This window comes from Pantherophis guttatus, chromosome 2, assembly GCF_059756535.1.
Source record: "Pantherophis guttatus breed Tessera chromosome 2, ASM5975653v1, whole genome shotgun sequence".
Taxonomy (NCBI): Eukaryota; Metazoa; Chordata; class Lepidosauria; order Squamata; family Colubridae; genus Pantherophis; species Pantherophis guttatus.
This window is the reverse complement of record NC_142064.1, coordinates 94,850,948-94,874,941: the sequence shown is the minus strand read 5'-3', so window position 1 is coordinate 94,874,941 and position 23,994 is coordinate 94,850,948. Positions and strand designations below refer to the sequence as shown.

Sequence of the window (23,994 nt, the reverse complement as noted above, 5' to 3'; positions counted from 1 at the left end):
AGATAGGAGTCCATAATTCTTGTCTAACCTTCCAGTTTCCAACCTCAGAAGGTGGGTGAGCAAGGTTTGTATGTGGAGAAATGTGAGTGATGTGAGAGGATTGATTACCAGGAAGATGCTAGATGTATTCAAGCAGAGTTCAAAGAGCCCACTAATGAAGATAATTTTATTTGGATTTTTGTACAGAGTAGCACAAAGGAGTTGGACTCAGTGGTTCATGTGGCTTCTTTGATTGTATATGATTCTATACAGTACTTTGAATTGTGCCTGCTTCAATGGAAAGTTCAGTTGGAGGACCTTAAATGTGCTCACTAGTATAAGATTATTTGTCCGTCCATCCATCCATCTATCCATCCATCTATCTATCTATCAGCCAGATTTGTGAACAGCAGTCAGTTTTCAGTACACTTGCTTCAAGAGGTAGTGAAGAACTATGTGGTCTAACTCTAACCTGTCTTCTGATGGGCCCTGAATCAACAGTTTTCTTTAAAAAAAAATAATTAAAAAAAAATAAACATTCCATTTTGTGGACCTCACTTGAAGAAGCAGTTTGTGGTGTGTGATTCAGTGATTTCCCTTTTGTACTATTGAAGGGCATTGCATATGATGTATTTTGTAAAAGTACACAAAGGGTGTTAGTACCGTGTTTCCCTGAAAATAAGCCCTCCCCCCAAAATAAGCCCTCCCCCGAAAATATTTGAATGCATGTGCAGCCAGTCCCCGCCTTTTCCTCTGGTTTGGGTTAGGGAGACAGAGCTGGAAATCAGGTAAGATGGCAAGAGGAGCCTCATCTTGCTTCACGTGCCCTAAAATAATAAGATCTCCCCGAAAATAAGGCCAAGCGCTTATTTCAGGGTTCAAAAAAATATAAGACAGGTCTTATTTTGGGGAAAACACGGTAAATACTTCGTAATGAATTCTATGAAGGAAGAGGAGAAAATTGAGACCAGTAAGTAAAGCACAGTGGACAAAATGTAGGAAAGAGGAACTTTGGCAACAATTGGAGGAAATGATATTTGAAATGATGGGGAAAGCAATAATATTGAGACCAGAAACTATATTACTGTTGATAATTAAGGAAATAGAACCAACAAAATATGAGAAGGAATTGATTAGAATTATGATTATAATGGGTAGAATTATAATAGCCAGATACTGGAAATTAGATGTGAATTTTAGAATAGAAGAATGGTATTGTGAAATGTGGAAATTAGCTTTAAATGATAAAATGACATGTGATATTAAAATTAGAAATGGTGACTATAAAGAAGATATTTTCTGGAAAATTTGGAAACCATTTGTGGACTATGTGCTGGGAAAATTGGATGCTTCGGTACCTGTACCCCGAGAACGTGGATTTTGGCGATCATGAGGATATATCCGAAGAACCAAATCTTCCTTTCTTATGTATAGCACAGGGTGAAATATTGTATATGTTGTTTGTAATGTTAGTAATTTAAAATAAAAAATAATAATAAAAAAAAAGGAAAGAGGAACTTTACAATTGTATGGAAGGAGAACTATATAGTTAGTTTCTTCTGATCAGAGATTAATTTCTACAAAGAGGTCCTGAAGTTGAAATCATACAGTCTGTCTTTTTGTTTTATTTCTCTTTAATTCTAGGTTGTTTCTCTCCTTTATTAGTTTCTATCCACTGCTTCTTATCCTGCCTTCAGGCCAGGGGCTTTAGAAAATAGGTTGACTCCCTCTTCTTTATGGCAGTCCCTTAGATATTGGAACACTGTTATCATGTCTTCTCCTAGCTCCCCAAAATAAAGTCCAGGTAGTCCTTGACTTACAACCATTTGTTTGGTGACCATTCAAAGTTATAACAGCACTGAAAAAGGTGACTTGTGATCGTTTTTCACACTTACAACCATTTCAGCATCTCCATGATCACGTGATCAAAATTCAGACACTTGACAATAGACTTCTATTTATGACATTTGCAGTGTCCTGGAGTCATGTAATAATCTTTTGCGACCTTCTGACAATGGGGAAGAGAGATTCATTTAACAACCATGTTACTAACTTAACAACTGCAGTGATTCACTTAACAGTTGTGGCAATAAAGGTCATAAAATGGAGCAAAATTCACTTAACAACTTATCTCACTTAGCAGCATAAATTTTAGGCTCAATTATGTGTCGTAAATCAAGGACTACTTGTAATTATGGTTCAGAAAAAATACATTTAAGTCTTCTCTGTTGTTGACTAAATTTCCCTAGATAGTAAGACTGTTTCTACTACAGTAAAAGGTATCAATTTTGTCTTTAATCACAAAATGCCATGAGCTGTTTTTGGTTGATAGAATACATATTTAAAATAACTTTTAGAAGAAGATGCTGTGCAGTTTAGCAAGCAAAGAACCTCCGACATAAGTAAGTGAAGCTATTGTCTCTGTATGGCTTATCCTTTCTGAACATAACTTCTGATGTTTCTTGCTTTTATCTTAAATACCCTTAAGATAAATCAAGAAATAGAGCCTTCATTCATCCATTGCTGGATGAAACCTTAAAAAGAAAAAGAAGTACAGGACTCTCTGAAAGGAATACCTAATCTTCATTAAAGAAGACATAAGAGAACAGTATATCTTGAGGCAGATATATTGCTAAATAGTGGCTTAGTGTTACAAAAATGAGTTGCAGTAATTTAACAAATTATGGTAGGAAACTACATCTTGAACATTATTTGCTTAAAGAAACACTTGTTATAAGTCACATTTCCTTCAGATTGAACATAATGGAAAACATTCCTTTTTTCAACGCTGAGGATGAAAGCTTTTGGTCGCCTTCCTTTAAATGAAGAACAGGATGAGGAACACAGGAATAGAATAGAATAACAGAGTTGGAAGTGACCTCGGAGGTCTTCTAGTCCAACCCCCTGCTTAGGCAGGAAACCCTACACCACTTCAGACAAATGGTTATCCAACACCTTCTTAAAAACTTCCAGTGTTGGAGCATTCACAACTTCCTGAGGCAAGTTATTCCATTGATTAGTTGTTCTAACTGTCAGGAAATTTCTCCTTTGTTCTAAATTGCTTCTCTCCTTGATTAGTTTTTACTCATTGCTTCTTGTCCTACCCAAGGAGCCCATGGCAGGGGTCAAAACACTATCCAATGATCAGAGTTAGAATAAAAACTGATTTTGTTTATAGTCAAACCGAACAATAGACAATGTCTAACTTTATTTGATTAATATTTCATTTGGGGGTTACAGTACTTATTTAAAGGTTTTGGGGATGTGTTCCATACCAAACGGGTCTCAAGGAAGCACTCAGGTCCAAGCATGTTGAAACCACAACCTGTCTATAATGAACACAAAATCTCCAAACTGCCAATTACTGGATTAAACAACAGAGTCATCCGTTGTAATTTCCCTCTCTCTTACAAACTGGACAGCACTAGATATACTATGAAACAGCAACTTATGCATGTCTTTGTCTGCACTCTTAAAATAGCCTCCTTTTTCCAGGGTAGATATCACTGAAGGATTACAGCAAGCCAAATGTATGCTGATCTCCAGTTCCCGATAGTCTTTGAATGTTTCTTTTAACGCGCTCACCCCAGCTGTGTCCAAAAATGGAATAGAAGAGCAGTCGATGATGATTGTATGAAAGTCACCATCTTCCCGAGCCAAGCATGGTGACATTTCTTTCTGTCCTAATTTATGATCCAGATGTTGTTGCCCTTTCCTGCTGGATTTTTTCCTTTTGGCAATTTCAAGTGCAGGATTCAGCCCTGTCCTGTTGTGGAGGCACTTTAGGAAGAAGTCCTTGTTCGCATAATAAAGTGGTGCTTCAAAACGGAAAATTTTGATCTTCGGAACTGGGAGAAGGTCTTTATATTCTTCGTCATCTTCATAGAAGACACTGTTCCCGATTTGCCCTAACAAGGCAGCATGTGGGCACTGGGTGCGGCCAATAATGCTGAAGACTGAGAAAATAACTCCCACCAACAACCCCATTTCTGTGCTGATCAAAGCAGATGAGAGCATGGTAACGCACCAAACCAGGGCATCTACTTTGTCCAGGCGGTAGCGTTGAGGAATATCTTTGAATTTTCTAAGGGCTCCCCTTAGACTCACTATGATGATGCAAGCCAAAACACATTTCTGTAGGTTGTAGAAGAGGGGAGCGAAGAATAGCAGCACAAGCAGTACAACCACAGCACTCACAATGCTGGATACCTGGGTTTGGCACCCGGTGGACGTTTTGACCAGAGTCTTAGCCAGAGCTGCGCTGGTGGCAAAGCAGTGGAAGAAAGCTGGAACGATATTACAGAAGCCAATGGCAAACATTTCCTGATTGGCCTTGACAGTATAGGCATACTTCTTGGCAAACATTTCAGAGAGCGAAACGGTGAAAGCAAAGCCAACAATGGCGAGTGGGAGAGCATCGACAGCAACTCTTTGCATAAGGTGGAAGCTGGGCACTTTAGGTGGTATAAATCCAGTCGGAATTTCACCCGATACGCTGGATGCATAAACTTCTTTCAGTTTCCCATAATGGGACACCAGGGTGGCAATCACAATTACCACCAGCTCTGTGGGAAGAGGGATCCTGAGCTTGTGTTTGTACTTATCTCCCAGTTCCTTCGCAGTGACCAGTACCGCAATGCAGATAGCACTGGTGATCACATCGCATAGATTTGCTTGAGAAATGTTCTGAAAAACGTTAGCCCAAGTGGTAATCAAGAGCCCATATCCCTGGGCGCGTGGGATTTTTATCCCAATGAGGTATTTAACTTGAGCTGTTAAAATAGTTAACGAAGCACCAGTGGCAAATCCATCCAGCACCGGTTCAGAAAGATACACGGATACAAACCCAAGATGAAAAATTCCCATCAGGACCTGCAAGAAAAACCAGATCAAGTTAACACTGCTTGGGATATTCAGCTGGAAGATGTTTCTACCTTTGTGGCATTTTAGAATGTCTTATTTTTCCCCAGTTTATTTCGGACCAAAGAAGAACACAATTTTACAGAAAAATAATAGCAAAAATAATAATAGAATTATCCAAACTATTATTAGTACAATAAGAATATGCAAATGCAAGAAGTGTTTTATCTGTGCATCACACATTTGACATTTTTAAAGTAAGCCCATATCCCAAATATCTGTCTTTACTCTTTTGGTAAATTATTTTATTTTATTTTATTTTATTTTATTTTATTTTTTTATTTTATTTTATTTTATTTTATTTTATTTTATTTTATTTTATTTTATTTTATTTTATTTTATTTTATTTTATTTATTTTATTTTATTTTATTTTATTTTATATCCAATTTATATACCGCCCTTCTCCCTGAGGACTCAGGGCGGTGTACAGCCGAATAAAAACATAAATTAAAAACATTAAAATAGTATTAAAAGAATATATATAAATCTGGCCCCGTAATTTAAGAACAATAACAAACCCATTTAAAACATTTAAAAAATTAAGAAAAAAATTAAGCCAGCCCGGCTTGCTGAAAAAAGAGGGTTTTAAGGGCACGGCGGAAGGCATCGAGGTCTTGGATTCTCCTAATCTCTGGGGGCAGTTGGTTCCAGAGGGTGGGTGCCCCCACAGAGAAGGCCCTCCCCCTGGGGGTCACCAGCCTACATTGTTTGGCTGATGGCACCCTGAGGAGGCTCTCTCTGTGGGAGCGCACAGGTCGATGGGAGGCCGTCGGTAGCAGCAGGCGGTCTCGAAGATATCTAGGTCCTATGCCATGGAGCGCTTTAAAGGTGATAACCAACACCTTGAAGCGCACCCGGAAGACCACTGGGAGCCAGTGCAGCTCACGCAGGAGAGGTATTGTATGGGAGCGCCATGCAGCTCCCGTAACTACCCGCGTGGCCGCATTCTGGACCAGTTGGAGCCTCCAGGTGCCCCTCAAGGGGAGCCCCATGTAGAGAGCGTTGCAGTAGTCCAGTCGAGAGGTGACGAGGGCATGAGTGACTGTGCGCAGGGCATCCCGATCAAGAAAGGGCCGCAACTGGTGTATCAGGCGGACCTGACAAAATGTCCCCCTGGCCACAGCCGTCAGATGTTCCTCCAAGGACAGCTGCGTATCCAGAAGGACACCCAGATTGCGGGCCCGCTCCGAGGGGGCCAAAGACTCACCCCAATAGTCAGAGATGGAGTCATCTGACTATATCGGGATGCCGAGAACCACAGCCACTCAGTCTTGGAAGGGTTGAGTTTGAGCCGGTTTCTCCCCATCCGCACAGCCTCCAGGCACCGGGACATTACTTCAAGGGCATGATTGGGGTGGTCAGGGGTGGAGATGTACAGCTGTACATCTCCACCCCTGGTGGATACTTACAATTATGTAAGTAGTTACTACTGTGCCGAACCCTTTTTTTATCCCATATTAATTTCTTCAACCTACTTTACCCCCCAGCAGTCCCTTTATCACTTGGCTTGATGTGTCACCGGAAAAGAGTTATATGTATGGATGAAATTACTAAATCCAGTTGTAGGGTATTTTGCTAAGATCACATTTAGCAAACCTCAGAGTTTGCCCCTGGAGGGCAAAGTGAGAAAGGTGCAACCCTATTTCTCAATGTGAAACCTAGCTTCCAGAAGGTCACAAACAAACAGCCTAAAAACAGATTAGTCTATTTGCAAAGCAAGGGATAAGTGTCTTCCCAGTCAAAAGGGAAAGACTTTAAGAATGATTTCAAACAGTGCACATAGGAGAAAGAGGTACAACTAATTCAGTTTTGATTGCACTACAAATAGGTCTATGTTTGATATGGTATTGTTTCATATTACCCTGATTCCCTTTTTTCTGCTTTAAAAAAATCTCCTTATCAGAAATTCCTTTATCTTTGAGTGCCTTCTTATCTGTTTCCAGCCTAGCAGCTGGGAGAAGCTTTACATTTCCAAGTGTGGTTTTGGATATAATAAGGGAAACAGCCTATATACTTTTTCCCCTTAAGTTTTAAATTTTTATTTAAATAAATTGCATTTATTTCTTTAAAGGCTCACTTAATATTCTCCAGCTGTCAGACTCAGATAAGATAAAAACAAACAGACAAAATAATTGCATGACAATAACATAAAGCAGATAAAGCAGCAGATTTTTTAAAAAATATTTTGTGCTTTCTCATGGTCAAGTTCCTAGGGTGTTTCTTTGTTTTGTGACGTGGACTTCGTTGTCTATTAATTGGATGTTTTAGGTTGGGTCGTTGTTACATATATAAACCAGTCAGGGTTGTTGAAGGATTTGATGGCTGAGAATTGAATTACATAAATAAGTGAAACAAATTGTCCAAGTAATTTAATTTGAATCTTCACAGAAAGATCTGCCTAGTCTTCTTCTAGAATCCCTTTAGTTACAAGCATTCATTCTATTACTCTGTTTATTTACTATTTATTTGTTTCACCAGGCTTACCAGGCTATCTTTTCACCAGACTATCTTTTTAAATTTATTAAAAGTTATACAAAACCCATAAAAAACTAACATAAACTAAAAAAAGTGTAAAGAGGGAGCAAAGGAAAAAAAGAAAAGGAAAGAAAGCAAAAATGCAGAAAGAAAGAATAACAAAAAAATAGAAAGAAGCTCCCTAATTTCCTTTGCAGCAAATACAACAGATACAAAATTATTTTAGCTTACTTCTGTTTGATAATTGATTGCTTTTAATTGTTCTTATGGGGGTTCCCCCCTCCCCAGAATAAAATACTCTACAGAATATTAAAAGAGGCAGAATAAAATATTCCCCCTAAAGGAGAAGAGGAGAAAAATCTGCCTCAGTCTTTCTGCTATAAGAAAACAGCCTCAAGCAGTAGCCTGAAGAGGTTAGGCTTTGTGAATGAATATTTTGAATCCATTCATAAAGCCAGGCCATTCTACTCATAAATAAAGGGCAGTCGGCAGCTCCGAATAAGCAGCACAAGGCAAGGAGCCAAAACTGACAGGATTAGCTCAAACAGATAAAACACCTAGGATTTGCATTTCCCCTTTTGCCTGTAGAGCCAGTCATGACCCCATAGGAATCTGGCAACAGTCATTAAAATATTAAAGAGCAGGAACAGGCATCTCAATCACAAAGCCCCAAAAATTGTACAAAAGCCCACCCACTCTCAACCCCAATTTGTCAGCCACCTGAGAAACATGCTGTTGTCACTTGTTTCTGGCTACCAAATAAATGGAGACCTCCTTTCCAACTGCAGCCTGCTTCCAATTCATTTCTCCTGTGTCTTTCTCCCAGCTTGGAATAAGAACTGGACCAGATTTTATTTCTAACACTTCTCTAGAAATATTTGCCTCTTAAGATGGATCACACTTTAAGTTTAGATTTGCAAATCTATATGGGTTGAGGAATGGAACGGAAAGACCATACCTGATAAACTCCAGCCATGAAGGTCAGTGCTGTAGCTACCCCAATAGCATAGCATTCTTTCCCACATTCGTTGTTTGTCAGCCCAAGGGTAAAATTGTAGACCGTGAAGTTCAAATGGGCTTGGTCAGCAGCATCTTGCTGTGGGTCGTCATTCAGGTTGAATCCTGCCAGCAGCAATTCTCGATCCACAACCTGTCCAACCATTAAGCTTAATAAACTGAAAATGCCCACGGACACGTGTCTGGAGGTGCCCATGAGAAAATAGATGATGTTGGCAAAGAACGAGGTGTAAAGGCTGTAAATTGGCTTCAAGCCAGCCAACAGAGAATAGGCTATTGCTTGAGGAACTAAAATGATCCCAATGATCAATCCTGACATAACATCTCCCCAGATATATTCTTTGCAGTTGTATTTGGGAAGCCATTGTAATACGGGAAAAAAATCCAGAATGGCCTTTTTCGTTGTTTTTATGCTGCAGGAACATTTTTTTCTTAGCTGGTTTTTGATAACTGCTGTTTTGCTGACTTTTTCGGGACTCTTTCTTTCCATGTAAAACTGAAGAAGAGATCCATTTTCTGTCGTGACTGTTTCCATTTCTTGTTTCATTCTGGACCAGCTTTAATCAGTTCCTGTGATTTGAAAAGATTACTGTTTGAAAATCATTAAAGACACTTGCAACTTTCTTATTAATGGGACTCAAGCAAACTAATGCATTATTGGAATATTCATTATTATTTATATTCAACATGTTTCCTAATCAAACTGATTCTGGGTCAGTCGAACCAACTTTTTAAAATATTAAGTTTACTATAATAGTGGAGGCAAGAAAAAAATCTCCATTTTGTTTTTTTTTTATGCTGGTCATAAATACATATTACATTATCTGATTTAAAAAACCATTATGCACAATAGAAACTTAGATGAGAAACTAGTTGCACAGCTTTGAAGCAATATAGGCAGCTTGAGACTGGACCACAGTTGGGACTGGAACTTCTGCTATTGAGTGAGGCAGCTGTTAAGTGAATCAAATGGTTGTTAAGCAAATCACAAGTCCTCCATTGCTTTTTGGAAGCCACCTGGGAAGGCCGCAAATGGTGATTTTTGTCGATGATTACCAGTTTTATTATAAAAAAGTAATACTCGGTGAAAGACAGAATGTATATCTGCTAAAGGACAATAAATTACTTAGTGACCAGTTGCTTAATGAGTGGTTGAAGTTACACAGAGCCCCAAAAAGTATCTACAACCCAGGGGTGAAGTGTTCCCGGTTCGGACTGGATCGCCCAATCCGGTAGTGATGGCAGCGGATGGTTCGGAGAACCGGTAGCAAAAATCCCTGCCCCCCACCCCCATTGCCCAGCTGAGCCGCGCGATCATCAGAGGCTTTTCTTTTTTACTTTTAAAAGCATTTTTTCTACAACCTCTTCGGCCGAAAAAATGCTTTTAAAAGTAAAAAAGAAAAGCCTCTGATGATCGCGCGGCTCAGCTGGGATCGTCAGAGGCTTTTAAAAGCACTTTTTTCTGCAACCTCTTAAGGTTGTAGAAAAAATGCTTTTAAAAGTAAAAAAAAAAAAAAAAAAAGTTGGCCATGCCCACCCAGTCACATTACCCCCCACCAAGCCATGCCCACAGAACTGATAGTAACAAATTTTACATTTCACCACTGCTACAACCCATCCTTAAAGCTGTGACTGCGATAACCTCCCCCATAGTCACATGGTCTCATTTTGGGCACTTGGCAACTGGTTCACATTTATAACTGGTTGCAGCACCCCAAAGTCACATGATTTTAATTTGCAATGGTGTTTGTTTGTTTTTTTGGCCAGTTTCTGTCACAAATCCCTATTCAGGAGAATGGATTTATTTGACCACAGGGTTTGCTTAACAATTGCGGTAACTTGGTAAAATCGAGTCAGGTCACAGGTTGAGTCTCTTAATGACTGTAACGATTTACAGCTACATTTTTTATTTTTTATTATACTGTTCTTATTTTCAAAATGTAATGTATTTTTTTAAAAAAAAAAATCGAATGAAAATGATAAAGCCGCAGATTTTGATTTTGGTGTTTTGGATGTCATCAGGTATGGTCCCCTCCTCCCCCGTCCCCTAATGAACAGAGAGGGATCTGTTTTGTACATGGGGGTGAAATTGGACAGAATATGGACATTGTGCTATAAAGCCCTGGAGTTTAGGTTACAAATATGGTTTGGGGCCATATACATAATCCACAAGTGTATTGGCTTAGGGTTACTTCACAACAATAAGTATCTTTCACTTATCACTTTATTCTGGACCTTTGTGATAAAAGCATAAGCATTCTAGTTTTTTATTTTGGATAAATCAGAGATCCATTCAGAATAATAAATATACCGTATTGTTTAGGAGTATGGGCATTTATTTATTTATTTGATTTGATTTCTATACCGCCCTACTCCTGAAGGACTCAGGGCAGTGCACAGCCAAACAATAAAACGCATGGATTGTGAAGCAGCTAATTAAGAATCTCATTGCATCCACCAGAAGATTAGTGCACCAAATAATCAGTTTTAAAGTCAACCTTTAATATACACATCTCCATACAGGGATAATATTTATTCCAGATATTTTTGCTCAGCCTTATCAGACCTCTAGGGTATTTATAATCCTAAATTAAAAGCAGAATGAAAGCACAGATGAAAAAAACAACCTATTGGGATGGTTTTCTAAGCTCCCAAAAAGACAATCAATCAGCCGCTCTTAATATTCCCCAGGTTTAAGTGAGCTGAACACCAATAGTTGAGGGAAACAGGAAGGAAGAGCATTTTGCAATATACAGTGCCATAATTGATAACATTAACTCTTAGCTGATAAAGATCAAATAATAAAATAATAACTCTTGCATGAACTCTTCTTCCACTTTGAAAGAACCATGGAACCACATCCTTCATAGCAAGTTTATTGAAATTTAAGACTGAATTAAATTATGATAAAGATTGCTTACACCAGTGGTTCTCAATTTTTTCTTCTTTTGTGGCCATGCACACCTAAGACTTAACTCAAGATTTAAATCATAACTTTTTTTCAAGTCTTTGTGGACCTCCCCTGTGATGACCCCCCCCCATGGACCACTGGTTGAGAACCTCTGTCTTATACTATAAACAGTACATATTTATAAATTAACAGAAATGTTATGCAAGACTCCTAACTTTGTATGATCCACCATAAAGAGAGACTATCTAGAACTTCTTGCTGGGCAAAAATGGAGGGAAGTCTTTATTGAACAGAAAACTGCATTTAAGATTTTATAAATCTTCAGTAATTGTTCTGAGAAAATTTCACTTATTTTTAAGAATTCTCTTGAAGTTTATTCAAAGCGAACTGAGCTTCACGTCCTCCAAAACACCAAATGTAAATAGCCGTAGCTGTATAAAATCTTGTACTGCATTAAAAAACTTACTTCTTCTGATTAACAACCCCCCCCCCCAAATTCCTTGTTCTAATGAATCTGCTGCTACGTTCACATGTGGTTCCTTTATCTGTGAAATGGAGGGGGGGGGAGTTCAAGCTTTATTCTTACTTGTCTTGTTCTGCAGTGTAGGTATGATAATGATGAGCCCACTTCAATCTCACTGCCTTCCTGGTCAACTGCATCAAAGCAAGTCAGCACTAAAGACTGTAGAAGATACCTTTTAATACATGTAGGCGGTAACGCAAACAAGCAATACTCAGAGCTAGGTAAAGATTGAAGAGCATGAACGAAGGATTACAAAGTGCAGTCTGAAGCTTCCTCATGTTTCGTCTTGTCTTTTTTCCAAATCTTCTTCTAATTTATTCAAGTTTAATGGTAAATATTAAGCAAGCACTATTCCTTTAGACTGTGTAATAATTGATCCAGTCCCCTCCACCTCCAATAGTTTTCTAACTGGAAGAAGCTATGGATTAAAGAGCAATCCCAGTAACTTGGTTCTCTTTTTAAAAAATCACTTGTGCTTATCTTCATATGATGCATGTAGCTGGCTTAATCTATTGGAGAATCAGCAAAAAAATTCTGAAGTATTTAGCTTGCAAGGATTAAATTTGTTTCAGCAACAATAATTGAAACAAGGTTACCTTCTAAGATACAGCTTCAGTTATTTTAAATAGAAAATTCAAAAATCCATATTAGTAATATATGTTACTTATGTATTTTGTGTTTTTACAGCTTTGTAATATTCTATTTATGTAGTTTTGTTTTAACGTTGTAAGCCAGGGATGTCAAACTGGATTTCATTGACGGCCGCATCAGGGTTGTGTTTGACCTTGGGGGGCTGGGGTGGGCATGGCCAGCTCGACATCACTCGTGTCAGTGGCACCTGTGGTGGCCCGAGCATTCTGCCAGAGAAAATGGGCTCCCAAGCTCAATTTTTGGCTGCGACAGCCTCCTGCAATCCTCTGCCAGTGAAAATGGAGCCCTCCCAAGCTCCCTTGTCGCTGGCAGAGGCACTGCGGGCCAGTTCTTTGCTGTTTCCAGCGTGGCCCCGCAGGCCAGATCTAAGCACTCCGCGGGCTGAATCCGGCCCCTGGGCCTTGAGTTTGACACCCCTGTTGGAAGCCATCTAGAGTTACCCTCTGGTAAGATGGGCGGCCAATAAATTTGATAAATAATGAAAATATTAGTCCATCCAGAGCTCGCAAGATAACATGTATGCCTTTAATGTGCCACAAAATTCTACTTGGTAGATAAAACCGGCATTTGCCTTTTGACAGAATATGTAAGAAAATTGCAGAAATTTAAACTATCCTAGGCAATAATTTCAGGCGTCAATCAGAACTAATGAGGTGAGGGAATGTGTAATTACATTGATGTGAGGATAGAAACCCATATCTGATATTTTTCTTGATGTCGGAATCAATCCTACATTGGGGCTAATCAGCCTTGTATTTGTTATTTTGATTACTCTCAAAAAACTAAATAAACTGTGAAATATTAGCTGTTTTTGAGCAATTAGTTATACCCATCGTTTGACTATATTATTCACCAAGATTTTTATACATTATATTTCTGTTAAATTGGCTAAATATATGCCTGGAAATTTTTGCTTATTTTAATATTATCTTTACTGAATCATCAACTTTTGTGGATGCCATTTTAGTGCATAAATAACAATTAGAATGTGAATGGATTAATAACTACTTATCCTTTGCATGGCTGTGTTGTCATATTTACTATCAAGTTACCAGCAAGTATGAGAATTTATGTGAGTTGTAACTGTAGTCTTCTGAAGGGCACCAGTTTGGGGGGAAGCACATGTTAGTTTTCGGACTTGGAAAATAACAGATTTAGTTGAGTAAGAATTCCTACTGGTAAAGTAAAATTCTTTAAAATTTAGTATTGCACTGCTTTATGGTAATGTTTTAATTTAAAGAACTCTGCTTTGTAAAATTTTGTACACAAAATGGTAGTACTAAGATGAGACAAGCTGAAATGAAAAGATACTATGGATGCCACACCAATACAAATATATTTAGGTAAAACAAAATGACTTAATATTTTGATCTATATTGGAATAATTGAAGGAGAACAAAGTTACACACTGATTAAGTACAATAATAAATATTTCTTTATCTACCTTTTGTTAATTTTTTTTTTGCCTTATCACTACAAATAGGTGAAAAGCCAATTAAACAAAATTCACCTCTGCTATTTAAATAAATGTTCAATGTATTGCTTAACAACTAGAGTTCTAGATAGATATAGCTGAACCTTTTGCATTTCCTAGTTGAAGTTTCTTTTGTATAATGGTTTTCTTGTGAAAATACGCAAATCATGACTTCTAGAATGATTTCTAACCTCTTTACTACCAGTGATAATAGAAAGTGTTTGTATTTTCTTCTGTGGAACATATTGGACCTATGCATAAGTGTCGCTTCTCTTCATATTACATCTCTCATATTACATCTATGTGTGTTTATGTCTGCATGCTCTGGTCTGAGTCACATGACCAGGAGGAAGGGGAGAAGGCTTAGAACAGAACAGAACAAAACAGAACCTTCTGATCTGCTGCCCAAACCCTTTTTTTTTTTTTAAATTTGATTTATATGCTGCCCTTCTCCGGAGACTTAGGGCGGCTTACAGTAGGTTAAGCAATAGCCTTCATACTTTTGTATATTTTATACAAAGTCAGCTTATTGCCCCCACAAACTGGGTCCTCAATTTACCTACCTTAGAAAGGATGGAAGGCTGAATCAACCTTGAGCCTGGCAAGATTCGAACTTACTTTAATTGCAGACAGCTGGTGTTAAATTACAGTGCTTAGTCTGCAGAGCTATCCAGGCTTCTTTCTCCTAATAGGGATATATATCCTGGAATGTTTTTCTCTCCAGCTCCTGACCAGTTCCATTCCATTTTCAAATTCTTTTGCTGATTTACATACTGTATTTTTCAGAGTATAAGACACACAGGATTATAAGACGCAGCTTAGTTTTTGGGGAGGAAAATAGGGGGGAAAAAATCTGCCTACCAGGTATTCATCTGGCTAGCGTCCTTAATCTGGTCAGGTTCGGCACATTAGTTATTCCCTGTTTGGGGATAAAAAACAGCTTCTAAAGTACAACTGATCTTTGGAGAGAGAAGCAATGAGAAAAGCAGGCAAACCACGGAGATGACTTCACTCTCTAGTGCCTCGTTAGGGCTGAAAAAAAGCTTCACAACTGAGAATTGGAGGGAGCGGGAAGATGGCTTCACTGAAAAAAAGTTTCTAAAGCAGAGCTGAGAGTCAGAGGTAGATCTAGCACCTCCTTAGGGCTGGAAAAAAACTTCGAAAAAGCTACATTTGGAATATAAGACACACCCAAATTTTCAGCCTCTTTTAGGAGGGAAAAAAGTGTGTCTTATACTCCAAAAAATATGGTACTAACACAGAAAATACGGGTGTATAAACTTCAGAATGAGAAATACATCTCTTCCAAAGGGGCATTAGGATTATAGCTTCCAGTGACTTCCACTGCCATGGCCACTGAGGGAATGCAAGTTCTACTCTAAAACATGAAGGAGCCATCAAGTGGGAGAAAACTGCTTGTTAGAAGACAGTTCTGGTTTCGAATTTAGGGCAGGTCCTCCATAGAACACGCAAATTGTTTGAGGCAGAGGCGAACTTCATTCAACAACCTAACGTGAAGTACAGCAATTGAAGGTTGCAGCAGAGTTACAGCTGTCAAGTGTAACTCTGTACCTTTATACTTCTTCCTTTGTTCCTTCCAAAAACAAAGCCTGCCCACTAGGAATTACAGGTAGTCCTTGACTTACAACAGTTCACTTAGTGACCAAGTTACAATGGCACTGAAAAATGTGACTTATGACCGTTTTTCACACTTACGGCTGTTGCAGCATCCCCATGGTCACATGATCAAAATACAGACACTTGGCAACTGACTCATATTTGTGACGGTTGCAGTGTCCTGGGGTCATGTGATCCCCTTTTGCGATCTTCTGACAAGCCAAGTCAGTGGGGAAGCCAAATTCACTTAACAACTGTGTTACTAACTGACTGCAGTGATTCATTTAATACCTGTGGCAAGAAAGGTCATAAAATGGGGCAAAACTCTCTTAACAACTGCCTTGCTTAGCCACAGAAATTTTGGGCTCAATTGTGGTTGTAATTTTAAGACTATCTATATTGGAAAATATACGGTAGTTAGCTGCATGGCCAAAAGGGGTGCTAGATAGTTAGACTCCCTGTTCAGTTTATGGCATTTCTCCATTTATTTACCATGGCTTCCTGCTTACCATATGTAACATTGCAGATCGAGGTTGCAATCACACAGAATAAGGGATTTTTTTATTTATCCTGAAAGGAATGCGTACCTGAATGGGCTACCATCTTTGGCCAGTCTCCGCCTCTTTTGTCAAGTTTGTTATCTTTTGTTTTAGTGTAATTTCTCATCTTTTTCCCTGGAAATAACTGTGAGAATATGAGGAAGGAGGGAAGATTGAATGGCAGGGAAACTTTGACTTCCTTCCCACATGCCAACAGTACGTTCCTTTGCTCTCATCTCAGAATAACAGAATGGGAAGGAACCGTGGAGGTCTTCTAATCCAACCCCTTGCTCAAGCAGGAAACCCTATACAATTTCAGACAAATGGTTATCCAATCTCCTCTTTAAAATCAGTGATGGAGCACCCACAACTTCTGGAGGCAAGTCGTTCCACTGATTAATTCTAACTGTCAGGAAAATTCTCCTTAGTTCTAGGTTGCTTCTCTCCTTGATTAGTTTCCATTCACTGCTTCTTGTCCTGCCTTCAGTTGCTTTGGAGAATAGGTTGACCTGCTCTTCTTTGTGGCAGCCCCTTAGGTATTGGAACACTGCTATCATGTCAGCCCTAGTCCTTCTCAAGCAAAGGCATTATCGCTTTGACTTTCAAGAGCCACCTACAGTTCTCATGGTTAAACTCTCATAGATAATAACTTGGTAGCTGGTAATGAATCTGGTATCCAACAGCATATCCACATTCCCACTTCTCTTGCCACTTCCTACATACTGTGTTTCCTCCCAGAGAACTTGATCAATGTCACAAGTTCCGAATTATCAGCTGTAAGGCCCAGTAATCCCCTGTAAACCTCTATAGCAGTGATGGCTACTCTTTTCCGGACCGAGTGCCCAAATCGTGTGTGTGTGCGCATGTGTGTGCACACGAATGTGCGTGCATGCCCAAACCCCCCAAATGCAATGTGCGAGCAGCCCCCATGCATGCGTGCATCCCCCACAAGCGCCCCACCCCCCACATGCATGCACAGCCCCCCACACGCGCCCCGTCCCCCGCATGCGCAATAGAGACCCGACGACCAGCTGGCCGGCGGGAGGCACACGCGCACATGTGCGGCAGAGATGAACTGGGGCAACAGCTTGCGTGCCCATAGAGAGGGCGCTGCATGCCACCTGTGGCATGCATGCCATAGGTTTGCCATCATGGCTCTATAGCTTATAGAAGATCATTACTGTAGTTTCAGGGCACAGAAACTTGTGGTGCCTTCCCCAGCCCTTTGCTAATGGAAGAGCACTTAAGAGGTTTCTGCCAGGTAATCTCAAACACTGGAGCCCTCAAAGAAGTCTATGAGAAATTTAATCAGAGTGGGGCCTTGATGGAGTGGACCATGCTATCAATCATCTACTCACTGCATAACAGATTAAAAGCATAGGACCCACCCCTTGGATGATCTCCAGCTGGCATCAGATCTCCAGAATGTGATCAAGGAGGGGAATGACAGAAGGTAACTTGGGAAGCCTAGAACACCTCAAGACACCCTTTGTGGATCCATAGCGGGAGAGAAGTTTGAATGTGTTAAATATTAGAATGTCCACCACAAGCAAAATAAATTTGTGATCCCAGTCTGGACGTGGAGATGTTTTTTCTTGTAGTAAACAGATCCGCCTCTGTTCTATCTACAGCAGCAAAATTAAGAACTTAAAACATGCCACCTCTATGACATTCTTGGGGGTTGAGGATCAGTCTCTTCCAGTGCTGCCTAACCGTAAGAAAGAACAATTCTCCTAGGAATAAAACAATCCTATGAAGCACTTTTGGCAAGATGCAATCTGTGGATTGGTGGTGCAGCAGACTAAAGTGCTGTTAAGCCTGCAATTACTGCGAGTTCAAATCTCACCAGGCTCAAGGTTGACTCAGCCTTCCATCCTTCTGAGGTAGATAAAATGAGGACCCGGATTGTGGGGGCAATAAGCTGACCTTGTATAAAAAAGAACACCGCTTAGGGGGGCCAAAAGCCTTACTAAGCAGGTTTATACAAAAGTATGAAGGCTATTGCTTAACGCATTGTAAGCCGCCCTGAGTCTCCGGAGAAGGGCGGCATATAAATCGAACCAATAAATAAATAAATAAAATAAATAAATAAATATAAACTATGCCAAATAATTTGTTCCGCCATAGTTAATGTAAATTGTAGCTATATAAAACCCAATTGCTGCCATTTTTCCAATGCTAGTGCAGAATCTCACTAAATAAAGGAGACATGGGATGGGCTTAGTTTGCTTTACAAATAGTACAAACAAGAAATGTAAACCTGGATCAATAAAAATAATTTTATACATTAAAAAGGGCAACACACTTCGCATCCTAAATAATTAAAATCCTGCTTTCATGTTTCAAATTCTTCAACTCATCTTAATGTCATATCAAGCCATTTTTCATAACTTATATTTTGCAAAATGTAGTCAGAAATTATGGTTTGGGTGAAACTGCAATGGAATCTTTTATAACAAGAAAGCCATTTTTGGGGGGGGGGGGTTTTCAAGAAATCTACTTTGTTTTTTTCATTACCATGATAGAAAATACATCTATGGTTCCTTTCATTACCCTAAAAATCTTTTGTAGCGAAATATCCAAAATTACTTATGGTTGTAGTTTTTGAGTCAGTTTGTTGATTAATGAATTTATATTGCTTTATCCTTTAAAAAGTTACTCTTATGTACCATATGACCTGTTGTTGCTGGAATTTAGAACTTTGGTGCCATTTCCAACGTTGTATTGCATCCAAATAACATTTAACCTGACAATGGTTAGTTTTTAATTTGTGAAACCATTATTTCAGCATAGATTTTTAACCAAGAATAGGGTTGAGTCACTGGTTCAGACTTTAATAATGTAATATAATACCTTCCTAACTAAGAAAAAAATAATGTTGTTTTTGCACTGTAGGCTAACCATTAAATTCCTGCATTTTTTTCCTCCCTACCTAGGGACTTTCTTTTCTTAGACCAAAGGGTATAATTGCAAAGAAAATTTTAATACTTCCATTCATGGTGGAAGTTGGCCAGGGGTGGGTTCTACTTACCTTTTCTACCGGTTCGCAAATGGGCCACGCACACACGTTTCTGTGCATGCACAGAAGCTTCCTGATGACGTCCGGGTCAGTGAGCGGAGCCTCCCGCCGGTTTTACTACTGGTTCTTATGAACCGGTCCGAACTGGGGGCAACCCACCACTGAAGTTGGCTGCGTAATACCTGTTGTATTATAACTGAATAGCATAAGCATTCAGTCCAGACATTTGAGCATTCATTCTTGTACCAGGAAGAAGTATTTTAAAAAGCAGAGCTATCAAATGCTTACTTGTATTTCATATTTAAAGCAGAATTTATTAGGTTTATTTATCTGTTATCTTTATAGAGTGCCGTATTCAAACTGACTCATTGTGGTTTACAGTCCAGTAACAAGGAGAGATGCAATAAAACTATAATTAAAGCATTAGTACAAACAACAAAAATAATCATCAAAAGATAACTCGGCTGCCACGTTTCAGCTTCCATAGCCTGAGGTTGAATTCAGAAATGTATCAACAAAATGACAGTATGGATAGATTCATTTCAAGCTTGTTTACTCATTAAAACCCTTTTTGAGACTGTTTTGTTTTGCTTCGGTTCTGCTATTGGGGTTTTTTTTCCCTCCCTAGAATGCCAGAATGAATAATACTGAGTTACAGTAAAAAATACTGAAGGTTAATTTAGAAACATACCTCCATCAGGCAAGGAGCCATAAGGCTCTTGATTTTCATGTCTCTTCTTTTCCCTCCCTCTCGCTCTGTCCCCGGTTGCCGAGGGAAGCATGGAGAATTAGCTAGTCGAGCTAGGCTGGCTGAGAAACAGGAAATGGCAGGCCGCATCTTTTTGATCAGACAGAAAGCTCTCTGTCCGCTCTCAGTTCTGAGTCTTTATGTGTGCCTTGCTTATTCATAGGCATTTTGCAGTGGCCGTTTGCAGAATTATTGGCTTTCAGTGCTGAGAAACCTGTTGGAGGGATTTTGTTGGAGGAAGGAGAAAGAACAGCCAAGATACACAGAGCTTCCTTCTACTGCTTGAAATGAAATGTGGAGGTCAGACTCGCTATTCCTAAGCATTGCTAAACCGTTGGAAGTTGTTTCCTTAGGGACTAGTTTTTGAAGTTTCTCCTGCTTTTGCTTTCAAATTAAATATCAGACGTGATATTGGAGTGGGATTACATTAAAAGTCTAGGCCGTTTAGGATTGCAATACAGTTGAAGCAACAAAAAAACAACAACCCTGTACTGTTTTACTCCTTACTCATCAAACTTCTTCCTCTTCCACCTTTTCCAAAGCCTGAGACTTGATTTTACCTAAGGCACCTTCTGATTTCACAAAAAGATTAAGCAGGAATGACAGAAAGCATAGAACAAAATCAGAGGAGTGAGTTTGAAGAACTGAAGTTCAGCCTACCAGAATCTGGAATTTATGTTTTTCAGTACATGAGACTTTTCTAATTAGACTGATAAAAGCTGGCTGGAAACATTAAAGTCTTGTTGTTGCTTATTGTAATAATGTTTGAGGGGCTCACACGTTCAGCCAGCCTCAGGTCGATTGGAATGTTTATCTTTCTTTATGGAGCTGTCCTTGGTCCTGGAGAGCTTGGCCCAACCAAATACAAGATAAAAGTCTCCTTAGAAGCTCAAGACCACCTCCTCCTCCTCCTCCTCTTCCTCCTCCTCCTCCCATGTATATATCACTGTTATATAACTTGAGGTTTCTTTAATATACAAAGGAATTGTCATCTGTCCAGAACAGCTTGAGTTCTATTATAAATGAGCTGTGTCATGTGTGAACCAGTTCCATGTGTATATTTCAAATGTATTGTATGATGATAATTTAATCTGATCCAAACTTAGATTTAGCTAGTCATGATTAACTCACACTATTGATTTCAGTGGTTTATTTCAATCATGATTGAATGAGGGTCCAGCTCATTACTGCTCACATATTTAGAGAACAATGTGTCTTTAGGCACATCCATATGCAGATTTTAAATATTTGGTTGGCTGTTTTTTGGGATAAAGATGGTAATGATAATTTTTTCACAGTATATTACCCGTGTTACTATGTAGTCTGAAGGTATGTTTAACATTTCTGCAATATAGTACATTTACTTTGTGGCCTGCATGTCACAGAGATGAATTCAACTGATACAAATTGCAATATTTGTTTACATATAAGATGTTTAATGCTGTTTAACACAGCACATGGCTGGTATTCAGTTAACCAACCTAAACTTATCTATTGTAAAGATGTTTTTTTACCATAGAATACGAACTAAACTTATTTGCTTAATGGAGTAACCAAAAGTGATTCCAGAATACAAGACATCAAAGTTTGAATACTTTCATGAAATCTAGGCCTCTATATAATTCCAACAACTTTTGATTTTCTTAAATAAGAAAAAAAAATACCTTAGGTCCTTATATCATAAGAGGCAATCTCAGTAATGGGATATTTTTTTATAGAAATCAATATCAGAAGTTAAATTTCTCAAGTAATGTTTGCAAACATAGATATGTTTCAGGCATGTAACTTCTCATTTTGTTTGCAGTCAGCATATAAAATCTCTCTCTCTCTCTCTCTCTCTCTCTCTCTCTCTGCCTTCCGCATTTGGCTTCAAATTCTAGAGTTATAATTGGTAGAAAAAAGTTTAAAAAGGCTAATGTGTGGTGTTTTTTTTTTTAATATTCTCCACTTCATCTTTTTCTGCTGAAGTCAATTCAGCTGGCTGATGTATCTAATGTATATGGAAAGTTTTTCTGGTATATACAGTTGCATAGACTTTCATATTGTAAACTGAGATTCATTATTATAAAATAATAAATCAAACTTATTGAAGAAAAGTTTGTGAAATTATACTTTGGGGGTGGGGAAATTACTTTCAGTTCAAGCAGCTGTCAAAGGCCTGCAATTTCTTTTTCAGGGTGATAAACGGGACACTTCACTACAATTTCACAAACCTGGATAATTTTATGCATCTTCTTTGGGAAAACAAGCTACGTCCTGGTAAATATAAAACCAGCTAATTCATAGCTTTGTTTTACAATGTTTAAGTGAAGGTATCTGGAGTTATGTGCAATCATTTGCTTATCTTGACGACTACAAAAATTTAACAAGCAAATGTTGCAATTCAAGAAGTTAAACTTCCACCGTATCTGATGGATATTTTTACATTTCCTTAAGGACAAAGGGCAGTTGGAAGTTACACAGCCTTTGCAAATAATGTTAGCATTGAAGTGCTTATGCTCCACACAGCTGAACAATTATTCTTTTATATCTGATCCAGAGGTGGGTTTCAGCAGGTCCTGAGTAGTTCTGGAGAACCGGTAGTGGAAATTTTGAGTAGTTCAGAGAACCAGTAGTAAAAATTCTGACTGGCCCCGCCTCATCTATTCTTTACCTCCCAAGTCCAGCTGATTGGGAGGAAATGGGAATTTTGCAGTAACCTTCCCCTGGATTGGGGAGGGAATCGAGATTTTACAGTTTCCTTCCCCTGCCATGCCCACCAAGCCACGCTCACCAAGCCACAGCCACAGAACCGGTAGTAAAAAATTTTTGAAACCCACCGCTGATCTGATCCCAGGAAAATCCATAGTTGGATAGACATATACTCTAATGGGCACCTTATCTAATGCCAGTGGATGTGTGTGCATTTCATATTTAGCCAATGTGGTCAGAAACAGAGACTCTGCAACTATCTGTTTTTATTAGAAGAAAAATGCAATGCTGTTGTTATTATACCAATCTGCTCTTGTTATTATTATACCAATGCTCTTGTTATTATACCAATCTATTGAATATACAGTTTATTATTCTGAATATAATACAGATTGTCCTCAATTTACAACAGTTCATTTAGTGACCGTTTGAGGTTACAACAGCACTGAAAAAAGTGACTTATGACTGTTTTTCACATGACCATTGCAGCATCCCCAGGATCACGTGATTTACATTTGGATACTTGACAACTGGTTCATATTTATGACGGTTGCAGTGTCCCGGGGTCATCTGAGCACCTTTTGCAATGTTCTGACAAGCAAAGTCAATGGGGAAGCCAGATTCAACTAACAACCTTGCTACTAACTTAACAACTGCAGTGATTCACTTAACAACAGTGGCAAGAAAAGTCGTAAAATGGGGCAAAACTCACTTTACAACTTTAAAACTCACTTTTTATTCTGTGCTCAATTGTGGTTATAAGTCGAGGACTATCTGTATGTATTCTGGCTTCATAGCTTGTGTCTTTTAATGCTAGAGGCTCCTCCTCTGTGCTTTTAGAGTGGTGCTAAATATTACTCCTGTCCATATGAAACTGTTTTATTTCATATCAGTCCATTAGCCTATCTATAGATTAGGCTATTTGTTGGCTTACAGCTTTCATGACACCTGCCAGTCTCCCTGAATTTTTATTTTTATTTTTTACATACACATATAGTAAGCCACCAAATCAGAGAGACTCAGGGTGGTTTGTAATTAAATACTCAATAAAGCAATCAGTTACTGGAAGAAAATGATATTTTGAAGAAATATATAAAAATCCATTTCAGCCTTCCCTCATCATTTGTCTCTTAGCCTATGGCCTGTGTGAAAAACAGCCTAATACTTCGGAAGGAAGGGAGGAAAGAAAGGAAAGAAAAGGAAAGGAAAGGAAAGGAAAGGAACACTGGAGCATTTATTGTGGAGGGAGAGACTATTTAGCAATCTGTTTATGTTATCACTTTGTGAATGGGCAACACCCCCACTCTTGCAAGAATGGCCTTCTGTTCTCAAAATTCCACACATGCCCATCAGCCAAAAAAAAAAAAGAAAAGAAAAAGAAAAAAGTGCAGAACTCTTACTTTTAGAATTTTGTCAATTCTAAGTGACA

At 38.8% G+C, this 23,994-nt stretch overlaps 2 protein-coding genes across 3 annotated transcripts in view; one reads left to right on the top strand and one right to left on the bottom strand.

Annotated features, from left to right (window-relative positions):
- IDUA (alpha-L-iduronidase) overlaps nucleotides 1-23,994 on the top strand; it is a 64,560-nt gene that overhangs the window by 4,510 nt on the left and 36,056 nt on the right. The window contains exon 3 of the mRNA XM_034410726.3: nucleotides 22,051-22,133. Within this exon, the coding sequence (XP_034266617.2) occupies nucleotides 22,051-22,133 (83 nt within the window). The remainder of the gene's footprint in view (nucleotides 1-22,050; nucleotides 22,134-23,994) is intronic.
- Nucleotides 3,146-20,162, bottom strand: SLC26A1 (solute carrier family 26 member 1). 2 transcript variants are annotated; one of them, XM_034410721.3, is made up of 3 exons: nucleotides 19,818-20,162; nucleotides 8,334-8,962; nucleotides 3,146-4,851 (listed from the first exon to the last, which is right to left on the bottom strand). In XM_034410721.3, exons 2-3 carry the CDS (start codon nucleotides 8,937-8,939, stop codon nucleotides 3,349-3,351), a joined length of 2,109 nt encoding a protein of 702 aa, XP_034266612.2. In that variant the 5' UTR covers nucleotides 8,940-8,962; nucleotides 19,818-20,162; the 3' UTR covers nucleotides 3,146-3,348. The 2 variants fall into 2 exon arrangements, with proteins under 2 accessions (XP_034266612.2, XP_034266613.2); XM_034410722.3 differs by lacking the exon at nucleotides 19,818-20,162 and adding an exon at nucleotides 11,890-11,977.